The following is a 27,751-nucleotide window of genomic DNA, read 5'->3' on the forward strand; positions in this document are numbered from 1 at the left end:
CCATATTGGCTTTGGTGAAGAAATTTGAAGAAACTGGCAGTGTATTGGATGTGAAACATGGAGCTCCAACAACAGTGCGTACGCACGAGAACTTGCAGAGAGCGAGGGAAGCATTTGAACGTAGTCCACAATGCTCGGCACGCCAGCAGTCTCTGGGGATTATTGAAAGACCGTGTGTTCAGAAGGCATATCACGACTCTTCAACAACTGAGAGAAGCCATTGTTGAAGAAGTGACGGCTATTGATGAGGAACTACGGAGATAACTTCTAGAGACTTGATTGATTGATTGATTTAGTTTATTTTACTTCGCGTTTTGTGCCTCTTGGCTAATTTGCGAAGATGGGGATGAGTGATGAAATGGATGAATGGACATTCACAAACAACCAAGCCCGACCGGGAGTCGAACCCGGGACCCTTGGCGTCGCAGCGCGATGTGCTAACCACTCGGCCACAGGGTCGGGCAACTTCCAGAGACGTCTGCAACAATGCATTGATGCCAAAGGAGGCCACCTGTCTGATGTAATTTTCAAAAAATGAACTTGTAAGTTATTAGTAATAAAATTGCATACCTCAATGTACAATTAGATACGGTTTTCCTTCTTCTCCTCCCTTTCTTTCATCATCTATGAGCATATCAAATGTGTCAGTCGGCTCCGCGCCACCCTTTTCCCCTCCCTATCCAAAGCCTCGCTCTACCAGAAAGCGCGTCAGGGTGAGGGCCAATCACAATCACATAGCTCCTCAGACATGGGTACCTGAAACTGATTGGTTCTTGTCTCATATGCTGTCTATGATTTTGGTAGAAAGGGATCACAACTCACGTACTATAGAAATATGATACGAAGAGGTTCTGAACTGGTTCTGATGAAGTTCGATATTTCTATCTACAGTCGTTGTGTATGATGGCATTTCCGGTATTCGTTAAATTAAAACACACGAATGAGAGAGGCACGACGAAACTTTAAACAAAATAAACATTAGCTGAAGGCAAATGGATAGTTTGCTTCAGCTGTTTGAGTCTGCCCCCAAGCAAACACTGCAACTCCACAACTGGCCGCGAACGTGAAAGATAAATGGCGCTGAGATCGGAGTCAAATGTTACCCCTTGCAGCGCGCCGTGGAGTACTTTTGTCAACTCCTGTAGCCATTTACGAACCGAAAGTAAGTAAATTATGACAAAGTTAAGACTGCCTTGGACCCGGTCCAAGAGAGGATGGAGCTTTTTGGCCACGGTCCAGTGAGTGGTCTTTCCACCGCGTTAGGTATGAGCAAACAAGTTTTGCGACTGTAGGGAAATATCCATACTCAGTCAACAAAACAGGTAAAGTGAAAGTGTACAGGTTTTTATATTTGCTCATTTCCGCCAAAAAAATTTAGGCTCAATTTTTTTAAATCTTTTTTAAGTTTTATGCATAAATTTGCGATAACAATGTGATTACTTAATTAGTTTATTTATTTTTATTAGGTAATTTGATATTGCATTTCTTATTTATAAGTATCTTTTTTTACTTCAGTTTTCATCCACTATTGCCTAATCGTAAGCTGCCTCACAAGCAAATGGTTAACGCTCTCTACTTTGGTACAGCCAACAGCAAAGACAATAGTAGGCAGCTGGTACACTCCTGTTCACATAAAGTGCCACGTTTTATGAGTTTGGACAGGTGAAATATAGGGGCTATCCACCGGAAGGAAGTGTCTTCGCGCGGACGCCATAGTTGTAGCACATCAACTTCCGGTTTGTAGGGTCACAACATGCCACTACGGAACGACTGGATGTGTAGCATTAGGATGTTAACTACGATCAGTACTAAATAATCTTTCACAGATCTCTCTCCGTCCATTTCCTCGAGATCTAAGGCACTAAAATTGGAAGTCCATTAGCAGCAGCAGACTCCACAGTAATCACAACGAATGTGCAGGGTCCCAAAAATTCTGGAGCTGGAAAAAATTCCGTCCCTATCCTGACTTCGGGAAAATCTAAATAATAGTGTTTAAAAGTGATTTAGTCCCTACATATTTTTTTTGTACTATAAGTATCCGAAATTTGTTGAAATTAGGAGTTTTTATTCCAGAAATGCAAAATCAATCAAGGGGGATATTGTGTATATAATTAAAAATTTTCAGTGTCGGGTAATTTGAATATTTCCGTTCAGAAAATGTCTCAATTTAGTCGAAAAATAACACTTTTTTCGTTCATGAACGCCAGGATTTTTAAAATTTCCCGTTCTGATTCCGTCCCTTCCAAAAATGTTGCAGCCTGCACCCCGTAGTAACAACTTCGTTAAAGGTAAAAGTGAAATCATTCAAATCTCGATTTTTCTCTTCCTGTTTTAGTGTTATGAGCAAAAATATTACTTTTCATTTCAAAAGATGCTCCGTCATGATCAGTTAGGTTGCACGTTACGTTCTTGAAGAACAAGAATGTCTTTTGCATGTGGTAATCTCTGCAACATTGATAGAGAAGCGATCCTAGGTTTGAACACTGGTAAGGTAATGGTGTGTATGTGTCATTGTGTTTGACCCATCATTATTTTTTCCAGTTTATTATTCGTCTCCATCGTCATGATTAACACAAATAGTAGAAAATTTACTTTAAATAACAATGAGCGTTTTGTATTTCTACGTTCAAACTGGAACGAAACCAGCAACCTGCTGAGTCGCCCTGACCGAGGACAAAGAAAAAAAACTTAATTTTCCGCTTTTCTATATGTCCGCACATTTCGCATTTTCTCACATAAATGTAGGCATTCAAAGATTTATATGCTTTAGGCGCTTGCGCTGGGCAGGAAATTACTTTATATGAAATACGTAGGCTACAAATATCGCGAAATGTAACGACGGTCAGCAGACGGATCTCATCGTGGAATTATTCCGTATTACTTTCTAACTGCGAATCCAATGGATGTGGAAAACCCTCTACTTTGTACGGATATCTCTTCTTCTCCTCGTCGTCAAGTGCTTTTATATGATCCATTTCGTCTGATACAGAAAAAAGAAGAAAGATCACAAGTACGTGCTTGAATTACCCATCGGCAGTAAACCGGAAGTTGCTGTGCTACAGTTCCACAATAGATTGTGCCATTCGATGTGTTTTTATTTACTCGTGAATAGCTCCTATATGTCAATTTATCTGAACAGGAGTGTATATCACTATTTTCATGCCTTTTTATTCTACATCCTATGTGGTTTTAAGGTTTTAATTCTACTGATGTGAAGCAGATGGTGTCTGCTCATTGACGTTTTTATTTCAGTTCATTATCATCGCATTGTGAAATACAGACTGAATGGAAATGATGATGGTAATTCGTCTACTGTAACTTTTTTTATTGAGTGTACGAAAATCCCCGGTTCGATCCCTGGTTTCAAATTTCAGTTTTCTCAGCATTGTGAGGTGAGGGCAACTGGGGAGCTACGTGAAAGCAGAACAGCGGACTCCGGTGTTGAAAACCAGAAAACAGCGGCGATGGAACTCGGTGCCCTGGCGAGCCAACCTACGAAAAGCCACTTGGCAGGACATGGCTCTTCGAGGGCTGTTCCGCCACGTGACGATCAGGATGAATCGGATTATACTCCGTCCCAGCTAACTGTGGAGTAGGCGAACGAAAACAAGTGTCTGCGCAAGTAGTGACGCGAGACGGCTCCACCAATGAACACGGAAGGGAACGGAATTACGTGGAAAGGGGAAAGCAACTGAAGTTACCAGCCTTCCCATCAGCGTCTACTGCCTCGCTCTGGCCAATAAACTTCCCTCGCTTCTCTGACGCTGTACGCGACCTTGCTCCACAGTTAGCTGGGACAGGGTATAGATAAAATTGATAAAGGAACGGCTACTCAAACTCAGAACCTCCACCGAAAGGGATGAGATGCAATCAGTGGTGGCCCCTGAATGACCAGGGTGGGCCACATCTCCAAAAACTAATGTACACACTACATTACATTTTTTAATCGGGAAATTTGCATTGTGACAGAATGGGCCGGTACGATGTGGGATGGACCACGGCCCAATCTGGCCAACCCTGGGCTCCGCCCCCGAATGCAATAGATGAAGAATAACATAGTATTCACCTCAAATTCTTGCAATTTTAAGACATTGAAACTGTACGAAGAATTTTGTATTCAAGGAATTTCGATTATGGTATCGTGTATTCATTGTTAAGGGAAAGACACTAATAATTATCTTTTGCCGGGGATAAAATTATTTGTGGGGGGAAATTCCCGGCATCCCCCCCGTTAATTCGCACACTGCCTGTGAACCACCAGGACCATATTGATGTTGGAGTTTGTAGATACGAGGGTTAACTTTTCAAGTGAATACAAGATTTTTACAACGTTAACAACAATTTTTAATTTTGAGTTAGTGTTATAGCTCTTTTCTAGTCTTACGGCGGGCGCCCTATATGCTGGCAAGGGAAGTGGGGAGCGGGGAAGCGACCAATCCAGCGCGATAAGCAACGTAGCAGAATGTAGAACGAGGTGTGGGTAGAACTTCCTCCACTCGACGTCGTAACTCTCGGCTCCACCGCTGTTGTCTGATTGGTCTGCTGCGTATTCCACGCTCCCAACTTCCCCTGCCAGCCTGTAGGGCGCCTGCCGTGACAGTAGAGAATACCTTTAGAAGGTGACAAAGGAGGCTGACAGCTGCTAAAGATTCAAATGAAATAAAATGTTTCAAAGTAAAAGCGAATAAAAGAAATGAACATAATAATAATAATAAAATACAAGATGTTTAATAAGGACAAGGAAAACATAAAAATCTTGACGGAAGTATAAAATAATGTAATGTGAAAGTCATACGTTAAGGAACAAAAAATCAAAACACTAGATCTGTACATTGAGATATTATTGGTGACATTATATTGAGTTATTAGGTTATGTAAGAATTTTTTCTTCCCATTATATTTATGCATTAGGGGAGACTGTTGTACCATGGAACACTTTTTACATTTAGATTTTTTAAATTTTAGGTATTTACTTTTTTACGTGACAAAATACTGGCAACATCTATTGAAGATTTCCTTACAATTTCCTGTTTGTATTTTGCGGTTTTGCAGTCCTATTAAGGATAAATTAAATGTAATGTAATGAAATGTAAAGCGTTCCATGGTACAGGTCATGTAAAACAGAACATACCTTGTTATACCTTGGAACACAGAATGTTGGTTGGAATATTGTTGTAAAATAACTTACATAAAGCTCTCTTTTTTTCATTATAAACCAGAGTTACAAATACGAGGGCCGTTTGAAAAGTTCTATGAATGACCGACAGATGGCCGCAGTGTTGTGTGGGGAGGCAGGAACAGCAGAGCAGGTGTTAGTGTAGTGCGAAATTGAGAAGATTGAGCACTATGCAGTGATAAAGTACTTCGTGTAAAAGGGAATGAAGGCGACAGAAATTAATGCCGATATGAACATGATTTTGTGTGTTTCCAGGTACATGAGGGCACGCATTTCAACAAGTATGGCTGCCTAGGCTACAGGTTACAATAAATTACTGAAGTTACCATACGTATTTACTCTCCAGATGATAAGGAACATGCTATACATGATGATCATCACAAAAGCGATTTCGTTTGTTGGTTAGAACACGAATTACAACCAATAAAATATTTACTTTCGGCACTGAAAAATTTGTTTCCTCCAGAGAATTCACGCTTTGTAACAAAACAAGCTAGAACTAATGTTAGAGCTAACTATCGAAATTCTTTACAACTTTGTTGAGTTTGAGCCCGCTACGTGGCAGCAATAATCAGAACCAGTAAATGTTCCAAGGTACACTATGCCCCCCCTACTATTACTGTTCTTTAACTTCCCACATCATATATTGATACTTTTAGTCCCAATTTCATAAGAATATTGAAGCATGATACGTATTTTCCACAGTATTCAGTAGTTGACACCCAGTTCATAGTAAACTTACTCATTGTGATAACATTTATCTGTTATAACATACAGAATGTACTTGTAATTCATCACAATTTTTAAGCGAATGTGAACTCTAATTACCTTATTGTCAAACTTTCCTTCATAAGGTGTCAACTACTGATGCCTTTCCTTTATTTGTACTTCCATTTTACTTCGATTTTCTACTTCGTTAGATAATCGTGACAACGACAATGAATAATGATCAAGTTAGATTGATGAAGGTACACGCACACACTCACATATTTCGGGATTTGAACCCGAAAATGTTTGTGGAAAATATATCCTGAATCGATACTTCAACGTGCTCATATTTTGTATCGGATATGGTCAAATAAAATAATAAATATGAAATTGTGAATTTAACGATTCATTATTATAAATGTAGGGAGCAATTAGAGAGTTACTGTAGTCATTTTTTATCAGTATACATAATAATAACATATAACAGGAGATGCATATTTTTGTAGTAATATTTCATTTTCATTCTTCCCAAAAATCAATCAAAAAGCAGATCGCTATTTAAATTACAGTTATTTTTTCAAGAAACATTTTCAGCAACAATACATTTCGCAAAACTGCTTCCAACGATTTGTCCGATAACAACTCACGTCTGCTAATCCCCAGATTACTGTTGAAAGCACCATCTGTCGGTTGAAAATTCCAATCAAAATCCATTCGATCTGCCCGCTAGCACCCTCTATCAACAAACAAACAAATTTCGTTGGGAGTTCCCCCCCCCCCCTTCTGCCACTCCCTCCAAGCCAAACGGCTGTCATTTTCCGAAGAGCTTAAATTCAACCCTGTATTTAACACCGTGCTAATTGCCATAGTCAGAATGAACGTGGAATTATGGGATATCAGTCCCAGGTCAATCCTTTTGTTTGCCTGCGTCACGGAAAGAAAATCGGCTGCATCAGGGTTTACAGCCAACAAGAATTTTCAAATTAAAATTTTGCTCCTTTATTTTTCGACACATCCGCCCGTTTCCGAAAGTTGCAAGAAAGCCTGCTTCTTGTGCAAACTTTCTGGAAGTGACGTCACAAATGCTGTTCGAAAGCGATAAGGCATGTAAAGTCTCAGTCCTAATTGAAACGCCACTTTACTTCAAAGAAAGTTCAGAAATATCAGTTTCTCCCTGACAACCATATGTCAAGTCCACGTGGAGCCGAGTAACTCCTCCCCTCAAACCTTTCCCACCAATAGCGTCCGTTTTAGGAACTGACAGTACTTGTCAAGTCCTCGTGGAGTAAATGAGGTGTTGCCAATTCAGTTTCTTTAGAGATTTCATAACGTGAGGTTCGGGTTATCTTCGCTAGGTTGTGTTATTGTGTTGTGCTATTTTTCAATACAATGTGGAGAGCTTGGGAGTGTAACATCGTCGCAGTTCATGTTGATGTCTAAACACTGCAGGTAAAAGTGACAACATGGCTTTTCAGACTGGCTCTAAACCAGATAAGCGTCCGGTCGGCTTCCTCTCGAGCTATGTCAAAGATACCGAACTGGCGTTTTAATGAGGACATAAACCATACATGCTTTAATTTTATATTTTTGGTACTAATTTGTTAGCTCTAGTTCGTGTTCCTGTTTTTCTCTGTTAGGTAGGTGTTCAATTTGCTTCATGTGGAAAACAACTTGGGCCGCTTTAATGTTGATTGATTAAATGTGTAATGTGGGGTTCTTATGACAGTCGTTTATTCCATACAATCGACAGGTGTTTAGTGGATCAAACGAAATAGGAGTTCAAAGAGACAGTTTCAATTAGCTCCTCCAATCGCCAACTTTATTTTCAAGCATCTACAACCTTAGTGACAATGAAGTTCGACCAGTCACAAATATAGGAGTGCGTTGAGAAAGAAGAAGAACACATGCATATGCTGAACATATTTTTTTCAGCAGGCTACATGGAACAAAGGAAAACATAAATTTCCGCTGCAACGCAGCAATGTATGGTGTCCACACAAAATAAAACATTTTCGTCCATCTACACGTGACATTGAAGTTCGACCACTGTTAGAGGGGATCCTGTTTACCATGGTGTGACGTCGCCCCGTCGGCGAATAACTGGGGCAATGCGTTGGGGCATGCTGCGGACGAGTCGTTCAAGGTATTCCACATCGATGCGGTGCCATTCCTCCTGCAGGCAGGCGATAAGAGCAGCCACTGTCGTGGGTCCCCTCTGTTGCACACGTCGCTTAAGAACACGCCACACATTCTCAATAGGCGAGAGGTCGGGACTCCATGGTGTCCATGGCAGAGTTCGCACGTGATGGCGAGTCAACCATTCTCTTGTCAGCCGCGCTGTATGAGGCCTGACATTGTCGTGTTGAAAGATGAGACGCCGCCTGTGGAACAGGTGCCTTCGCACTGTGGGAAGATGCCGCTCCAGTATGCGTGTATAGGCGTGTGCATTCACAATGCCCTCACAGACGTGTAGTGGGTCAACCCCAGATGCCCTCATGCATACCCATACCATCACTGACGCAGGTTTCTGTACCCGACGTGCATAACATTTTGCTTCATTCTGTTCCTTCTTCCGACAAATGACTGTTTTCCGTATTTTCCCGTACACAACATTGAAAATGGATTCGTCCGTCCACAAAACCCTGTTCCACTGCCGAAATGTCCATCCCCGGTACATTCGTGCCCACCGTAGTCGATTGCCTTTGTTCAACATGGAAAGGAAGGGTTTACGTTTCGCCTTGTACACTCGGTAACCGCATCGCTGTAGGTAACGACGAATGGTTCTGGTTAACACTTCAATGTGAAAGCGTTCCCGAGTCCACAGTCGTAATTCGGCCACAGAAACATGATTGTTGGTCTGGATATAGCGCCTAAATATCCGTAGGTCACGCACGCTCAGCAGGCGTTTCCGACCGGGGGGCCTTACCTGGCTCTGTAGTACCCGTATTTTGGTGGTGTTTGATGATGCAGTGGACGGTTGACTTGGGTAAGTTCAGTTGGCGCCCTATTTCCCGTTCACTGAGTCCATCCCGTTGCAACTCCACCACTCTTCTCCTCACGGTGTTGTCAATTGGTTTGCCCCTGGCCATGGTGATGATGCACTGCTGTTCCTTGGTGCACAGCACGCGCTTATATACGGCGGACTCCCTTATCGTGTCCGTGACCTCATGCTTCCGTCGAATGCGCCACTATCTGGAATTTTGCGTATGGGTCTGTTGCCTGGTCGTAGTTCAATGTCACGCGTATAGTTCCCCGTTTTCGTTCTTTACGTGACCTTGGGTGCAACATGCTGGGAAAACGATTCTTGCCTGCTCACACGCCTCCTCTTACACACATGCGTTACTTCTGCGGGTCACCCATTCCACCGCCAATGCCTCTGTGCATTTAATCACGTATTCCTTTCTGGTCGAACTTCATTGTCACCAAGGTTGTACATGTGTCAATAGCATTCTATGCAGTGTGTTTTTTGAAAAATATCAGTGCTGCAAATTCCAAACTACTCCTGAAGCATCGGGTTATTATGCAAATTATATACGTTTTTTCCCTCTCTCAATACCACCCTAATTCTGTGCACCGTAATGTGTTATTGATGTAAAAAATACATGCATGTTTTGTATCAATTGAACACTTCGAGACCTGTGTGTAAGAACATGCTCATCTATATTTTTTTACTGTACTGTTCACTTCCAACAAGCTGCGAATAATGTAATTGTAACGTTCAAACTAAATGTCTGATGCTACCAAAGGAAAGAGTTCAAGTTAATATAATCTGGAGTGAAGTTGAGGAGAGAAGAAGCTGATTATTTTGATTTGACGGTTAGCAACAATGATGACACAAAATAAAAATATTCCCGGCAAAAGAAAAATACTTTTATCGCTGCCAAAGATGTTTTCATCCCCTTCAAGAAAATTAATTTTAAAGCACACATCACGCCATTTCATAACTATAGAACAAACACTTTCGTGTCCATTAATGGTTCAGTCATCAAAGATTTCCCTGTCGAACAGTATGCAGCATTGTGCATTAGAAACAGAACAACAGTCTGCAACTGAACAAAATCATCGAGTTGAGACAACACCAGGCTGTATTACACTTAAGTTTTCATGGCATCGTGCTGATATTTTATGTGTATGAATGTGTTTAGAAGAAACTCGGAGGTAAGTTAGATGGTCATTAAGTTTGAACTTAGCAAGAAAAATTTGAGCAAGTTTTCAGTGTTATCAGTTCATGTATGAGCTTTTCCCTGAAATATAAATATAGGTACTAAACTAAGTGTTTCTAAATTGGTTTGAAATGTTATCATAAGATATAATGTCTTAGGATATAACCAATATCCTAAGGTACAGTCACCGGCAGAAGTTGTGGTAGAAGTTGCCATTAGAATCCACTTATCGTCGTAGAATTAGGCAACGCACATAAGTGTCAAATTTTTATTGTTCATGACTGTCCTTAGAACCGCGAGGCAATAGTTTATTTTACTGACTGGTAACATATACAAATTTGCATATCCGAAAAAACCTACCTCCCGAAATCAAATCACAAATACGCCACTGAACGGGCATCCCCCTCAAAGCAAAAAAGCTTAATTCGCGCAGTGGCTATAGTAGTAGACCTCAGATTCTCTAGCCCTTCGTTCTGCAGTAATTAACTAAACCAGGTGTTAGTAGTTCGAATTCAGCGTGGTTTTGTGTTCACATTGCTTTATCATTCTTCCTCACCGGTGAAACGTAACGTGAATTAAGAAAATCAACACATACACACTACTTCTTGAGGTGTGATTTAACGAAACTGACAGAATTGATAATGGATTTATAACACTATGTAAACTTTTCTCAAGTGGAAACGTGGCAAATCATATCGTACTTTAACGTATGTTTTCTGGGACTGCCAGTGCAATTGTGCAACTACCAAAAAATATATTCATCTGACTGGACTAGAGAGAAACTATGAATGTTGTTGTCATTTCTTTCACAGAAGAACAGCTTCAGATGAAATTGAGCGTATAAAACATTCGCCGGATAACAGAGTCCTCTATTGTGAAAATCATTAACTTTTAGCAGCAGCATTCAAATGGCTGCAATGTTGCCATTTGTTATCTGGGAAACCACTGAGGTGTAGGCGTATATTCCTACCAGTAATCCTTGGCCGGAGTCCCGCTTGGCGGTGACCCAGCTTCTCAGTTCCCTTCCTCCTTCACATCTGACTTTTGACCCTTTAATCGGCTTACGTAGGGATTACTACAAGAAAGTCATTATTTAATACTGTAACTGCTTTCTCAGTCGTGGGCGGAGAGAGGCCTAACTCAAGGTTTGATGGGGTAACGTGTTTTTTCTCACTTTATCAACGTGTTTCCTACTCAAACACTAAGAATCTATAGATAATGGTTGATTTCGGATTATTAGATGGTCTAGGTTCCGTTATTTGCTTTTGCACATTAGTTCAGCAACCAATTAGAGAAAGCTATATCATCGCAGTATACTTTCATGAACTCCTCCTATTAATAAATAGAGAATTTAATTTGACCGGTCAAGAAACGGTTACGGCACCAGACGGGGTAGGGGAAGCGAACGACCTCTCCCAGGGGCGCCTCAAGTATCTTAGCGCTCAGCGAGCAACGTGATCGCTCAGCTACTTGACGGCCAAATAGGCGTTGCTCCGCGAGCGCTGCTCACTTGATCGCTGAGCGAACTTGAACCGGATCCACAGGTTTGAGCCACAGAATATAGCGTTTTTGTGTTTCGATCTCGTGAGGCAAAGGGAAGAAGAGGAAAACTGTATGAGATGGCGGGGTGGCGAGCCGCTAGTGGCGTGGCGACCAATGAGGAAATATTTATGATGAACGGCTTTTGATATAGCGTAATTAGAGATGAAGTTCAAGTAACAGAAGGTGATGTAATATTCCAGTTTTCGTAATTGTATTAAAATGAAAGTGTTGTTTAATCCAGATAACAAATATTAAATATACACCGTAGTTTTGGAAAGTTGTGCAAGGGTGTGAAAATGAAAATTTCGCCAGTTTTGTTCACATCAACTATGCTATTTCCATAATTAACAGCTTTTCAAACACCGAAGGCGAAATCTTGTCCACTCGACACAGCCACATTGATCACAGATTATTCAAAGGCACTGATATTTTGATCAATGAGCAAACAGCGTCAAGTAATTGATCTGTCTGCTCAACGAGCGAAAATCTTGCTCAGCGAGCGTCGCTCAGATACTTGACGGGCCCCTGGTCGACCAGTCCGCTCCCATAGAGCCCCCCTTCCCATCCGTCACCCAACAAGAAAACCTCGATAAAAAATTGATCTCTTGGCCAAAATATTAATAGTTTGCGTGATATTTAGGTGTATACTAAACGTAGCGACACTGAAATATTTTTATAGTACGTGCCAGAGATCACACTCTGTCTAGGTACTCGGTGGACCAATCCGCACATAAAGGGAGAAACCGAATGGGCGGAGCAAAGCAGTGCGTACTGCTGCAAAGGGCTGGTAGCTGCAACGGCGTTTTCCCCTCCATGCACTCATTTCCCCTCTCACTCGTCCATTAGTCGAGCCCTCTTGAATCACTACTTGCACAGAGGCTTGTTTTTGTCTACTGCTCGCCGGCCCCCGTGGCAGAGTGGTTAGCACATCGCGCTACGACGCCAGTGGTCCTCGGTTCGAATCCTGGCCTGGGCATGGATGTTCGTGAGTGTCCATTCATCAATTTCATCATATCATCACTCATCCTCATCTTCGCAAATTAGCCAAAAGTGGCACAAGAAGCGAAGTAAAATAAAGCAATTCAACCAATCAATCAATTAATCGTTCACTGCTCCAGATATTTCTTGGACAGAGTGTAGTAAGTTATTCAATAAATTTTTTATTTATTTTTTTCTTCCAGTAAAGCAGAGCTGTATATGTAGCGATTGAGAGAGGGGTGCAACGAACGGGAATATATATATATATATATATATATATATATATATATATATATATATGGACACCCAATGAAATATTCTGATTGCATATAGTAGTGTTGCAGCTTTACGACACATAAAAAAATATGTCCATTATTCGTAATTTTAATTGTAAAATTACACTTCGCCGTGCAAACAGTGCTCGAGGTGGAAATTTTAGGCGGGGGGGGGGGGGGAGTTAGGGATCCTTGTCGAGTTTGGGGGTATGTGAAGGGATGCTTGTATGATTCGACACTGAGACAACGAAGCAAGGGTGGGGGAAGGGGGTTCTTTACACAAATTATCTTAACTGGCGGGATAGCATCCCTCCGCGTTCCCCTTCACTTCGAGCACTGCGTACATATATATATTGTTGAGCTGCAGGCTGCAATATTATATGGATGCGAAACTTCGTCCCTTACATTGAAAGAGGAACATAAATTGAGAGTATTTGGAAATAAGATCCTTAGGAAAATATTTGGGCCTAAAAGGGATGAGGAGACAGGTGAGTGGAGAAGGTTACATAATTTAGAGCTACATAATTTGTATTCATGTCCAGATATTATTAGAATGATTAAATCAAGAAGACTTAGGTGGGCAGGCCATGTGGGAGAGGAAAGAAGAGTTTACAGTATTCTTGTTGGGAGACCTCGTGGTAAGAGACCTGTAGGAAGGCCTAGACGAAGATGGAGGGACAACGTTGAGATGAAGCTAAATGAAATTGGTAGGGATGGAAATGAGTATATACGTAGATCTTGCTCAGGATAGGGACAGGTGGAAGGCCTGTGTTGCTGCAGGCTAAAGAGTCAGTTAGTTAGCTTATTTATGCCATAATAAATGTACTCAATACACTACATAATAACATACTATAAATTATCCAATAGAACAGAGAAATAAGGTTAAATATGCTACTCTAAATTCCTTACACAGGAAATTTGTGGACTTTATTGCAGTTAAGAGACAAGAAGTTTGTTGTTGTTAAGTGCATTCGAAATGAAATAACAGACACCAGTTTTACTACGAATTACTTACGGGAAGTTGCTCTTTGCGATTGCAAGGATATCATGTTAAAAGCATTTGCGTCAGCAAGCAGAGGGACATCGAATTTCCTTTCATAGCCCGGGAGTAGGCCGGTTCTGCATTGCCAAGAAATTGACTGAACGACAGTCTAGGGGAGAATTCACACCAAAGAGATACGCGACAGGCAACACGAGAGTTTCACACACGCTTGTTTCTTGCTCAGTTCGCATGATGATACCGATATAATTGCATAAATCAGTTTTTTAGTGACCCTAAATAAACGGTACAAGAGACATTGTTACATGTAAATCGCGTTGTAAACTTTGTGCAAGTTATTGAAACTCGGGAGAGGCATGTTGTGCATGAGAAACGGAGAAATTATATGTACTCACCTCAAACTGTATACGTTAGACTTTGCAGCCTGGATAAAGCGAATACCTAAACACTAGAAATGATTCTCAACCTTCTTGAAACCATGACCCGGTATTTTTTTTTAAGTCAATGCCCTTAGCCCAAGACTTTTCCTGGTAAATACCTTTCCAGTACTTAAGATTTTATGCATGAATTAACATGTACCCATGAAATTAAATATTCAAAAATAAATTCTGGCATAATCATAAAGAGTAATAATAGTTTGATTACTTGCAGGATTGTTGACAAATATAAAAATATTGGTGACGAAGTGGTAACGTCGTCTCCTTGTAAATAAGTGATCCCGGGTTCGATACCCAGTGGAGGTACCGGGCAGATCCAGTTCTGATTAGTCTACATGTGCATAAAATGGACTTTTAAAGAAACGAAAACTCACAACTCAAATATGACATTGGGTAAACCTTTTCCTTTTCGAGCAAGGCCTCATCTCCAGGAAGCTATCAACTCGCGGCAAGCCACGGCACCTAGCGACCTGTTGAGTGAGATGAATCAAGGCAAAATGGATAATAAACCTTTTCCTGCTCCCACAAAAATAGGCAATAATTAGGCTGGAGAGTTCAATGAACTAACCGATCTCTAACTACGCACTGGTACTCAACTTCTTCCAGAAGAACCTCTCGCAGCTCAGTATAGTTGATACGATGGGCCGGCGGTTGAGAAACAATGCACTAGAGTACTTTACCACGTTGACTAATCCATTTCGAACTAAAGTGCCTCTATGAGCTAGCTTTTTAAAATAAAGCAATCACGTCCTAAATGCTTAAAACACGGCCTATTTACACAATATGTTGAAACAAAATTACTGCATCAAAAAACTTGATAAATCGAAAAGAACATTGTGTTTAAATCTTAAAACATTGTAGTCACGGACAGTTCTGAGTTGTAATGAATGCATTGACTTTCAATGGAATTATTGCAACCCACCAGTGTCCGTGACTGTACATACCAATACTTTATTATATCAACAAATTAGAGCTTCAAACATCCCTCCGGTTGGGCTCACTTCTAGAGCCTAAATATTGCTCGTTGGAATGAGGCATTCACTGCGCTTACGCGAACAACAAGCTGAGGCGACACCACGGTATTGAGAAAACGGCACAGTCCGAGAGGCACGTAAGCGACATGCGACACGTGCAGCTTGCCGTGTTTCTTCGGTTCGAAAGGTTCAATTGATTACTGAGTGCTCGCTTGCAAGCGAGCGTGTTCGGCGCAGGCGGGGACGCTACTTCCGGTTTTGAAAAAATAACATGGATTTCATAGGTGTAGGGGTTATGTCTTACAGAAAAGGCGAAAATCCTTGCATGGCTGTTGGTTACAACATGAGGTCGGGAACGAACATGTTTTCTCATGTATCTATGCATCGTTTTCTGACAGACCTGATACGGAAAAATCAGTGGATTCAGGCAGCAAAGCGAAAAGACTGGGAACCAACACGAGGGATTCGGCACTTCATCGCCGGTAAATAAACCAAATTAAATATTATACGTGTTTTAAAATTAACGCGAATAGGTTGATGTAACAAATTTAAAAGATGTAACTGTTACTATTTCAGGCAAGTTGTTAGCCGTCGTAGAACCACAATATTCTCTAGTAGAACCAGTGGTGGAACTAAGCTCTCTCCAAGACATACAATTATGGGGGCTGTGCTTGAATACACGATTTTGAAAATTATCGAAGTATTTCAATGTTATCACTTAAATACACACACATATCTAGAAAGATATTTCGGGGGTCCTCCGAACCAAGTGTCTGATGATGATGATGATGATAATAATAATAATATTTTTATTACATTATTATACGTTTTATTTATACGTATTATTTACAATAATAGGTAAAAAGACTGTATAAGAATAGATATATTACTGCACGTATTCATTATATCTTACAAAACATGTAGTTTAGATCACTAAAATTTAGGAAATTAATAAAGAATTGAATATTTATTAAATAACAAAAGAAGAATATTTGATCAGTTGACGAAAAGTAAACTGACGAAACCGCTGGTAGAAGATCAACATTGTCTCGGAAAACATTACTATTGTTCCATAAATCTTCATCCAAGAGCTCCGGGAACTTGCCAATTTTTTCGAGGTATCTTTTTTCTCCATATTACTTAAATATTTCAAGTGATCCATTTTGTATCCGATATTTTGTAACAAAAAAAGCTCGAATGCAATCCGTATTCCATTTTGCTCATATGGGATACTTGCTCAAACCGGAAGTTAGTTTTGTCTGATCGACTATTTTTGTTTATCCAGGAATAACCCCCATTAACGGGTAGACAGGTTATGCTCGAAAGCATGACGGCTGCTACTTCACAACAGTTGAGTAGAGAAACACAGTTACATCTTTTGAGTGCTCTGGAACCTCTCATACTCAAACCTATCTGAGCAAAATCCGCCTAGCTCCATCTTCCCACTTTCCTCCTCAAACTCGTGTCGTTCCCTCGGGATTTCATTTTTTGTGATCTCAGTCAAAGTGGGGGATTCAGGAAAGACAAATTGCCTGCCTTTCAGATAAATGACATCACTCAAACAACCGCCGGCTAGGTTGGCTCAACGTTGTCGTTTCCTTTGACGGAGACTATAGCAATTTTCCTGATCCCATTGGATTTGCATGACTATTTGTCAAACTATCTGTGAGAGCAAATGGCAAGAGATCTGATACTGGTGTGCACTTCAAGAAGTTACTACAAAAGTTACAATAATCTACCGTTCAAATTTAAGTCTTCCTGGTAATTTACAAATAATTGGACGCAGAAGTGTATCGCTTGCGAATAAAGATGACGTCAGTAACAGCTTGGAATATTAAAAACAGAAACGCGCTTATAAATACTGCATATACGTATAGCTAGTACTGTGGTGTAGCATTAAGTCGTATAAGAGATTTTTTTAAACATTTTAATATTTTTTTCTTGCATGATTATAGATTATCCTACCTGATTATGGTATCAATCTAACATGTTGAAAGTGAATGAGTCTAAGACTCAAGTATTAATATTATCCACGGAAAACAATAACATCACGCAAGTTGACAATATTAAAATAGGTAATTCGAATATAAAACCAAGTGAGAGTCAAAAATATCTTGGTGTGTGCCTAGATAAGAATTTATCCTTTTCACAACATGTGAAGATTATGTGTGCACGTGCAGCACCTAGAATCAAACAGTTTCAATATGTCTTGCAAATATGTACGCCTTGCTCACTAATTAGCGTTCTAGAAAGCATTTATTAGGCCGCTACTTGAATATTGTTCCTCTGTACTCTATGGGATTCACATAAATAACACCAACAAATTAGAAAAAATGCACAATTGGGCTATTCGTTGTATACGAAATGCGCCACACACGGCTTCACGATCGAGCAGAGAAGAACTGCAACTACCCACTCTTGAATCCAGACGAAAATATGCGTTCATACTCAAAATTCATCAGGCAATTCACACACACACAACCACTTACTAAGCGGCAAGGTAATTATATGTAGTAACATGCATTATCCCAATCTGCGATCTAATAACACCAATAGTATCCGAGTACCAAAATGTAACAAGGCAAGATACGGATCAAAATCCATATCATCGCTGGCAAGTAAGGAGTGGAACCAACTGCCTGTAGCCTGGAGAAAGGAGAAAACTTTGCCCAATTTAAACAACAAATTAAGATATTAATGTATGATTACTGACACCGTGCCTCATTTACCTCATTGCCTACTTTACATATACTTACTTCATTTCTATTTCTTGTGTGTTTTTATTCCTTGTGTGTTTCAATTATATAGGCACACTTACATATATTTTTCCATATTTTTTACATTTATAAACATTTAGAAGAATTGTATAGCTTAACAAATTAATCCATGCAGGGCAAAAAGCTGTTTGTATAGTAAGATAATCTGTGTAAATAATAAATAATAATAATAATTTATATTACGAATTTGTAACATATAAATTCTTGTATGTACAGTCACCGATAATATAAATATGACACCTAGATCCTGAAATACTTTTCTTCTCTCCAAGACATTATTTGTGTTTCCTAAATCTACGGCGGTGGAAGATGTTGCCATTGAAAATTTGCTATTGAAATCCACTTATAGCCGTAGAGTTAGGCAACACACATAGCGCCTTTCAGGGAAACTAACATTTCAGGATATAGGTGTCCCATTTTTATTGCCTGTGACTCTACATACTGCTGTATCAAGGCTCATTAGCTGCTATTCAGCAGGATAATATAAGTCTAAATAAATAAGTAATGATTGTATTGCCTAAATTCATTTTTAAAAACTGGTTAATTAAAATTGCATGTATTAGGATAAGTACACTGCTCAAAAGAATTAGGGGATAATGTGAGTTTAGACTTTGCATGGACAGCCAGACGATAGATAGGTATAAAAACCAAGAATGCCAGTCAATGGGAGGCTAACACATGCCAAACAGGCAAGGCAAAGGCCACTTGTGGAAGATGAAGGCACAATTAGTGGTCAACAGCGGCATGTTACATGGGACTCACCAACGATGGACTCTGAGAGAGCAATGCCGCCGCATGGAAATGGACCTCTAATATGGTGTGTGATGTCCAGCAACCGCTAAAACTGTTGCGCATCGCTGTGGCATAGAGAGAATCAGGTTATCCAACAGGACTTGGTGGATTCTTGTCCACTCCTCGATGAGGACCTGTTCAAGCTCCTGAGGAGTCCGGGGAGGTGTTTGCAGACTTGCAATACGTCGCCCCAGTGCGTCCCACGCATGCTCAATGGGATTCAGGTCAGGCGAGCACGCTGGCCAGTCCATCCGCTCGATACCTTCCTCGTCAAGCATGGTGTCCACCAGCAATGCCCGATGAGGTGGAGCATTATCGTCCATAAAAAGGAATGTGTCCCCTACCGCTGCAGCGTAAGGTACAACTATGGGTCGCAAGATCTCATCACGGTATCGCACTGCTGTCAGCGATCCATTCCGGACACTGTAGAGGTCTGTACGACCAAAGATACTGATGCCGGCCCACACGAGAACTCCACCACCACCAAACGCATGTCGATCTTGCACAAATTGTGGATTGTTGCGTGTTCCTCTTTCTCGCCACACAAACAGTCGTCGATTATCGGGATACGTGCTGAATCGAGACTCGTCACTGAACAAAACCGATCGCCATTGTTCATGGTTCCACGCACGATGTTCTTCAGCCCACTCTCTGCGGGCTCTCCGGTGACGTGCACTGAGGGGCACGCACACCATCGGTCGACGGGCATACAGGCCTACCTGATGAAGGCGATTCCGTATTGTCTGCGTCGATACGCGTCTTCCCGTAGCTACGGTGAACTCACGTTGCAGTTCAGGTAGCATTCATTCGGCGGTTCCGACGGGCTAGTAATGCCAAATACCTGTTATCTTGTGGGGTTGTTGATGTTGACCGACCCTGCCCACGTCGTCTTCGTACCGTTCCGGTATCCTGGAAACGCCTCCACAGTCTACAGATGACACTTCGCGACACTCCACACGCTGCTGCCACAACTTGCTGTGTTTGACCAGCTTCCAGTCGTCCAATTGCTCTCCAAGCAGTGGACTCGCGTAATTCGCGTTGCGGAGGCATCACGTAATCACCCTACAGCAGCACTGCCTTGTTCCAAGTGGACAGGATGACACAGAGAGGGCAGTACTTCTGCCCATTCCGCTCTACGCTCAGGTCATGTGATGTGGAACGTCGGTAGTCCCCTGCTGCATATTCTTTTCAACCGACTTTTGTGATTACATAACACTACGATACGTTCGTACATTGACCCACAGAGTAACGATTTGTGCATGTTAGTGGCGAATTCCGTCAATATCGCATTATCCCCTTATTGTTTTGAGCAGTGTATGTAATAGCTGTTAATACATTTTCTCACAGTACTTGTAATCAAGGAGCTCCGGGTTTGATAGCCGGTGGAGGCACATAGTGGTTCGGATCCCACTTTAAATTGTAGGTGCGTTTCCGATTAGCCTTACTGTGCATAAAGTGGACTTAAAACACCAACTCAATCAATCTTACAGTAGTTCTGTGGCAGCGGAAACTGACTATCTTAGACTGTCATTCCTCTATTCAATTTTTTAATGTGCAGATATTATTTATCCATTAGATAGAAAGAAAAATTAGCAAGTCTGTGTCAGTATACATAAAGCCTATACTCAGTTACAAGCAACAGTTACTATTTCGAGCAACAGCAACTGTAACCGAGTTATTTTTTTTGTAAGTTTCAGTATCAACGAACAAAATTCTGGTTTGCTATAACAAATATAACTAAAATTTAATCTTCACATACATATTTGTAACGTTACGAGCTAAGGTTCTGTCCCAGGGCTGGTCCCTGGAGACACAATTGGGGGCGTTGAAACCTTAGTCCTACCGGATTTCACCCTCTGTATTTGAGGGTTGGACCCGTTGACCAACGGGCGACAAGTCAGAGGTAGAGCAGGTAATTAACGTAACACAAATTGAATATTTAAGTGAGTGAGTTTATTTAGTAAGCACTCCAATATATAATTTAAGAGGGAGAAGTTAGGGGAGAAGGATTAGCACCATAAATGGGCATATACTTATCTCCGGATCGTCTGGACGCTGGAGTGGTCGGCTGGGCGTTGGTCCCGCTGGCTGGCCTTAGGCGTCTCGCCTCTGGACAGGCCACGGCTTCTGGGCGGCTCTGTAGACGATACTCCACGTCCGGCACTGTCGCGCTCTCGCGACCTGATCTCTATCCTTGGCGTTCTAGTTGGCTTCTCCTGAGGCAGGTTGTTAACCCCATTTATAGTGCTCTCGGGAGTTTGGAAATGCTTAGGATAGGTTTTCCGGGTATATCCGGTAACGGTAACATGCTGGTGTTTTGCGTAATGTATTTATTTAAATATAGGAATATACTTTGAGTATTCTAACCTTTCTATTTTCATGTTTAAATATATTATGAGGTTTGTATAATTTGATAAAAAATAGGGTTCATTTTAGATATTTAGTAGTAGGGCCAGGACAAGTAGCTATGTAATTACATGCTTTTTCTGTTAACATTTTCAGATCAAAACAGTGAAATGGCGACTCATTTTAAATACAGCATGAAACGTACATTTTAAAGTATATATATTGACATATTTCACTTATCAGTACATATGTGTGCATTTTTTACTGCACTTACTTCATGGTGTTTGCTATTCTCTGTCGTGTTTGCCAATGCAAAAGTTCGGCCGGAAACTGATCCAGTGTGACCATAGGCGTTAAGACGTCTACAGTCGGGGACACACGCTTGTAAATACAACTGAAGCCTTGGTGTTCACAGACGCCTCCCTTAAGACGTCTGCAGTATTTCATTTTGCAGAATCCTCGTAAATAGACTGAATTTGTAGAATGGGGCAAGACAAGTTGAACAGCATGAACTTGTACTTGCTGACGGTTTCCATTGAAGATGTTGATCGTACAGTCACGGACACTTCTGAGTTGTAACGACACTAATGAAAGTAAATGTGATCATTACAACCCAGAAGTGTACAATTAGTGGACAAAGTATGTATTGGCGCTGGTAAGTTTGCTTGGATGTTAAAGAGTTTCTCTACGCACCAGAAGCTTTTTTTAGGGCTAGTTACGACACTTCGGCTCCTGACTGTACAAGAAACGCCAGGGTGTTTTCACAACACATAAGAACACTTTCTGTCTACGCATAGGTTACAAGCCAAATGCTTTGAAACAATCAGAGGCAGGGTTGTCCAGGAACTCATAAATTCCAATGGGTTCTATTGGGTTCCGCTGCAGAACCGGAACAATTTTTTCTCGCACAATTTAAATTCGGTCCAAGTTGCGTATTGTTTAATTTAAAAAATGGTTCCTGGACCGTATTTAAATTCATCCTGAAGAAAAGGTTCCTCCATCGAATTGGAATATTTTAAACATAAAAAGGTTCTTTACGGCCTAGAACTCATTTGCTGATTTTCTCTTTCGGACGGGAATTGAATTTATTTACAATTTCTGGAAATTAACAACCCTGGAATTGTTAAAGATCCAGAAATCCATACATCTTAATGGATTCTATTGGGTTCCGTAACAGGACGGGAACCTTTTCTCTCGCACAATTTAAATTCGATCCAAGTTGCGTATTGTTTCATTAAAAAAAAAAAAGAAGGTTCTTGGACCGTATTTAAATTGAGCCGGAGAAAAGATTCCTGGACGGAATTTAAATTGATCCTGAAAAAATGTTCCTGGACTATATTGAAATTGAGCCGGAAAAAAGGTTCCTGGACCGTATTTAAATTGATGCGGAAAAAAGGATCCCGGACCGAATTGAAATACTTTACAGATAAAAACGTTCTTTATGGTCCAGAACCCATTTAAGTTTGCTGATATTCTCTCCTGAACCGGAATTGAATTTATTTAAAATTCCTAAACGTTTAACAACCCTGACCAGAAGTATTCCACGAATGTATATGTATATATATACATATAATGATGAAAATGAATTTTCAATCCTAATGCCCTTTCCCGGAGACTTAGTCTCAGAACAACAAACGCTCATCACTTATTCCCTCCCCTCCCTTTCGTCCTTTTCATTACGGCCCATTTCAGCCCTTGAAAGTATCCATCACAGCCCTTCAAAGAATAATGAAAGATCGATCTCCTACGGCTCCCAGCATCCCTTACGGCAGTTCCGACCGATCGGGTGAAATTGGTTTTACAGCTGCCTAATTTCCCTTTACAGCCACAACTTTTCCCCCCATCTTCTTCCGTGTGTATGCAGCCAGAGTTTCGGCCGAATAACCCGATAAAGGAACAATAAACCGAAGCACAAATGTATCGATCAAGCTGTGATGGGTGGGAGGCGTTAATCACCAAAACTAATTAGCAGGGAATTTATTTTGCGTGGAGGAGCGCGACAGTGTTGCCAACCATAAGAAAAAAAACTCGTGTCAAACAATGTGCCAAATTTTCAAACAAAAGTGTGTTTAAAGCTCACTCTATGCTCATGTGAGCCGAAGTAGTGTGCACTGTGTCTCCATGGGGATTCGAACCCTGGATATTTTGATTACGACGAAGTTAGCACTACACCATCATGGAGGCACAAAGTTGTAAATGATATAATGTCATGGCGTTCCGTGAAATTATTTGCGCCCTATTAAATTAATATTGATTTCAGCCTGCAAAAAAACTAGATCCAAAAATTTTCTTGCTCGCTTCGCTCACAATTTCTGTTTGTTCGCTGTAATGCATTGTAAATCACCAGACAGAGAAATAAGAGTTTCCTTGATTTTGTTTTAAATGCATGAACAATTGTTTGGAGGAAAGGGAGCGTGCACATTTGAGAGACAATTTATGTAATTTCTGCTGTTGGTTTATTGTGAGATGGATGAATTGGTTGTGTAATGTATTTAAATAATATATGCTGTATATAATATTTATTAAAGCAACTTTGAATACGTACACAATTTAGTGTCCACGTCACTCCACTTTGCATATATGTGAAACATATATCGTGCATGAAAGTCATGTTAATGTAAAAAATAATTATATTTGGAATGCATATTTGAAGCATTTTCTGCCTTTCAAAAATAGTTTATGTGCTTCTTTTCCATTATTAATGTGAAATTACGTGTTAAAAAAATAATTCAAATCGTTAGTTCGAACACAAATGCTTTAGCACAAACTTCTATCCCCTTTTTGCGTAATTTACGAGGATAATAACGTCTTTGATACTACCACTACTAATAGTAATAATAATGTTGGTCCTGGGTTTGAATCCCGGCTCCGACATGGATGTTTGCGAGTATCCATTCATCATTTTCATCATGCGATCACTCATCCCCATCTTCGCAAATTAGCCAAAAGTGGCACAAGAAGCGAAGTAAAATAACGCAAATCAATAATAATAATAATTTTATAATAACATTATTTATAACATTATTATTAACATTATTTTTATTAACATTATTATTATTAAAATTATTATTATTAATATTATTATTATTGGTATGTTTATCCTGGTACTTGTCCCCCCCAGACAAAAATTCGTGGTTACGCCTCTGAACAAGCCTGCGGAGACCAGGCCGTAAATACTCTGTCTCGGGAATCTCTGGAGCCAGCAAACGAAAAAAAAGTACTCTGCGTAGTAGAACTCAAGAAGACTAGACCAGTGGCGTGCCCAGGATTTTCAAAAGGGATGGGTTACGTACACTTTCTTCGGTAGTCAGCCATTTTGCCATATTTTCCTACCATTGATGTTCATTTTTTTTAGGAATGCTGGGGTCAAAAGGGGGGGGGGGGGTTATGACCCCCACCCCAACCCCTTGGGCACGTGACTGACCAATGAACGCGTGAGAGGGGAAGAGAATGTTTGGAGGGGAACACGTGGCTGCAACTACCAGCCGTTTACAGCAGCGCGCACTGCTTTGCTCCTCCTACTCGCTTTCTCTCCTTCTCTACCGTTATGCGCAGTATTCAATCCAGTCAATTTCCTCCTGGGGGGAACATATAACTTCACTGGGGAATGTCATAGGTATCAAATTATAATACCAATAAAACAATTCTAATACTTTTAATAGCCCCTTACTTCTGATGTGTAATTAAATAAAATTAAGTGTAATTAGGTTTAATTAACTATCATTTTAAGAATGAAACTTTCTGTGGGTTCCTCGTCTGTCTCAGTAGTTAACACATTCACACAAGCTTCAAGCAATCATATTTCTTAATTTAACAGTTATCAAAACGAACGATAATTTTAATTTGTTCACTATTTTGATTTTTAATTATAAAGAGGACTGAATCAGTGCTTATTAGTACTACGAAAAGACAAAAAACTTTCTATATTAAATTAAAGTGAATTAAAGAAAACGAAAGTGAACATGGTTGCAAAATTTCTATTGTCCGAATGATCTGTCAGGTTACTGAAACTTTTTGGTGGGACTTTGTAATTTCCGGGGGAGATCCCACCCCCTGAGCCACCTCCTGAATTCATCACTGGCTGGCCTGCTTCACAGATTCCCGATACAGACTGTAGATACCAATTGTGTTACCTCCTTTGGTGGCAACTCTGTAGCATAATTCATAGAATACGAGCGAAAGCTCAGCATAGTTCTCAAGAGTTTGTAAGAACTTGAATACTCCACGTGGAAGTTTACTGTTCACTCGGTAGTTTTAATCAAAGGTCCTTTGTTTAGTGAGATAGTTTTCTGTTTCCTGACTTTTCCAGTTGCAAGCAAATCTCCTAACACCTTCCTTCTTTTCTCTCTTTGCAGCTCTGGGGACAATCCCTTCTACAGCAACATCTTCAGCAACATCGACAGTATGCCACTCGGTAGGCGAAAATCCATCCCCCTGGTGTCGGAGTTGGTAAGTTCTCATGTTCTGCCCGCTTATTTCAAATTGGCATTTATTTTATTTGGTGATAATATTCATAACAATGAATCTCTGTTAATGTAAATTCATCTCACTTTTCATTTCAGTGCAGATTATATAAACACTCCGATTAACATTGAGGAGGTAGAATCTCCTTTTTGTAAGGATTTGTGCGATAAGACTTCAGTGTGGATAGAACAGAACGACATGTGCTCTGATTGCGTTAGTTTGTGCATTATGCCACTTAAGTATTAAATGTACAACGAATTGATAGATTGTCATGGCTTTAATTATACTAATCGTTCAAATTGTTATGCCATGTGCTACCAATTAACTATTGTGAATCAATACGGTATATTTTTAGAATATATAGCTTCTCTGAAAATGTAGGACAGTACTTACGAAATGAATTATTCAAGTGTAACTATTGGCTGGCACGTTAAAAGTTAGACTTCATTCAATTTCATTGAACTCCTACTATCTTGTAGCATTTCTGGACTATTATTGCGCCTTCAGTGTCCTATTATTAAATTTCAACAAAGAAATTATTGCACCCTTTATTAGTGTGTTCTAGAAAAAAATATATTAACATTATTTAGAAGCACAGGCAAGGGAATCTGGGTCAATATATGGACTTCTATATATTTTTAGGAAGGTGCTTTGTAACGTAATACTTCAGCTTTGTCATTAATTGCAATTAAATTAGTTGTAACTTTTGTTTGTCACCATACAAGCGAAGTAGAATTATGAATCGTAAATTAGTGAAATTTTGTTTCTATACGAAAAGTATAATTGAGGCCATCTTTCCGTAAAATGAGCAGTGAAAGGTTAAAATGCTTTGATTCTTGTGATCAACCTTTGTTAGAAAAGTTTCGGGACTGTGATAATATATGTGACAAAGTTTCACCGAAGTTTATACGAATTTCGGCAGGAGCACTTAGTAACACGTTGAGTGTTTTAGTGGTGGCTTATTTTTGTTAACAATGAGCACAGAATGGAAGAATGGAGTCAATATTTAGTTATGTGTTAAACTGGGGGAAGGCAGTCACCACTGGCATTCGCAGGGAGGAGCTGATGAGGCTACAACCCCTCTCGATATTTTGAGGAAATCAAAATTTCGAAAGTAAGCCGTAAGGAACTCGGAAAAACTAATGCAAACTCACCTTAAAATGACCCGATTACCATTTTTGTCTTTGAACATCTTTTAAGACGAAGTTTAAAAACAGTAATTACGAAATATTTTATAGTTGATTGATTGATTGACTTGGTGTTTAAAGTCCACTTTATGCACAGTAAGGCTAATCGGGACTGGACCTACAGTTTAAGGTGGAAACCGAACCATTATGAGCCTCCACTGGGAATCGAACCCGGGACCTCTTGATTACAAGGCGATGACGATACCACTGTGTCATCGGGAGACCCTATATATTTTATAGTGGGTAGCGCCTACCTCGTACAAGCTAATGTAAAATCCACCTTTACAATTCGAGCCCCATCCGAAAAGAAGTCCTGAGTACGCTAGCGACAATCACTGAACATTTGAAGCTTTTACATCAGTCCTAGTTTTTTCAATAGACTTACGGAAACCAGACCTTAGCACGAATTCGTGTATGTCATACATAACAAATTTGTAAAAGAAAGGCCTCAGTAGCGACCTTCAACCGTCCTACTCTCGACAAGGACGGTGCATCTTCTCATTACGAGAAGACATCGTGTGAAGGTACAGGCGTTGCCTGATGAACTCCGTGTCGCTACTTTTATCTGATATATTTGAGAACAAGACTCAGTCCTGACTTGTAGACATCTGCTAATTGATTCCTGTTGCGTGATAGGCCGCACACTGCTTTCTCGATGCGAGAATTTCTTCCTAAGCACCAAATGCAAGCATTCCATGTGATTTCTTTTTGCTTTTCCCACTGAAATGAAACATTCAAGAGAAGTTGACATGTTAACATTTCGGCAATCTTAACTGCAGCGGGTAATGACTAATGAGTATACCGAAAGAGGTTTTCTCCAATTGCCTCCAGAGACACTAGTAGTGATGTGTTCGCAGCGGAAGTGACTACTTCGAAGTGGACATCGTTAAGAGTAAGTGATAGGTTCAATCGTCTATAGCGACAGTCCTGGA

The 27,751-nt window shown here is 40.4% G+C and overlaps 1 protein-coding gene across 3 annotated transcripts in view; it reads left to right on the forward strand.

Moving 5' to 3' along the window:
* The window catches only part of unc-13 (protein unc13 homolog), a 671,187-nt gene that overhangs the window by 539,688 nt on the left and 103,748 nt on the right, over positions 1 to 27,751 (forward strand). For all 3 annotated transcript variants that reach the window (XM_083118384.1, XM_083118382.1, XM_083118383.1), the window contains exon 3: positions 25,524 to 25,617. In XM_083118384.1, coding sequence (XP_082974510.1) covers positions 25,524 to 25,617 — 94 coding nt within the window. The remainder of the gene's footprint in view (positions 1 to 25,523; positions 25,618 to 27,751) is intronic.

The sequence above is a fragment of the Lepisma saccharinum genome, chromosome 3 (assembly GCF_977018435.1).
Source record: "Lepisma saccharinum chromosome 3, izLepSacc3.1, whole genome shotgun sequence".
Taxonomy (NCBI): Eukaryota; Metazoa; Arthropoda; class Insecta; order Zygentoma; family Lepismatidae; genus Lepisma; species Lepisma saccharinum.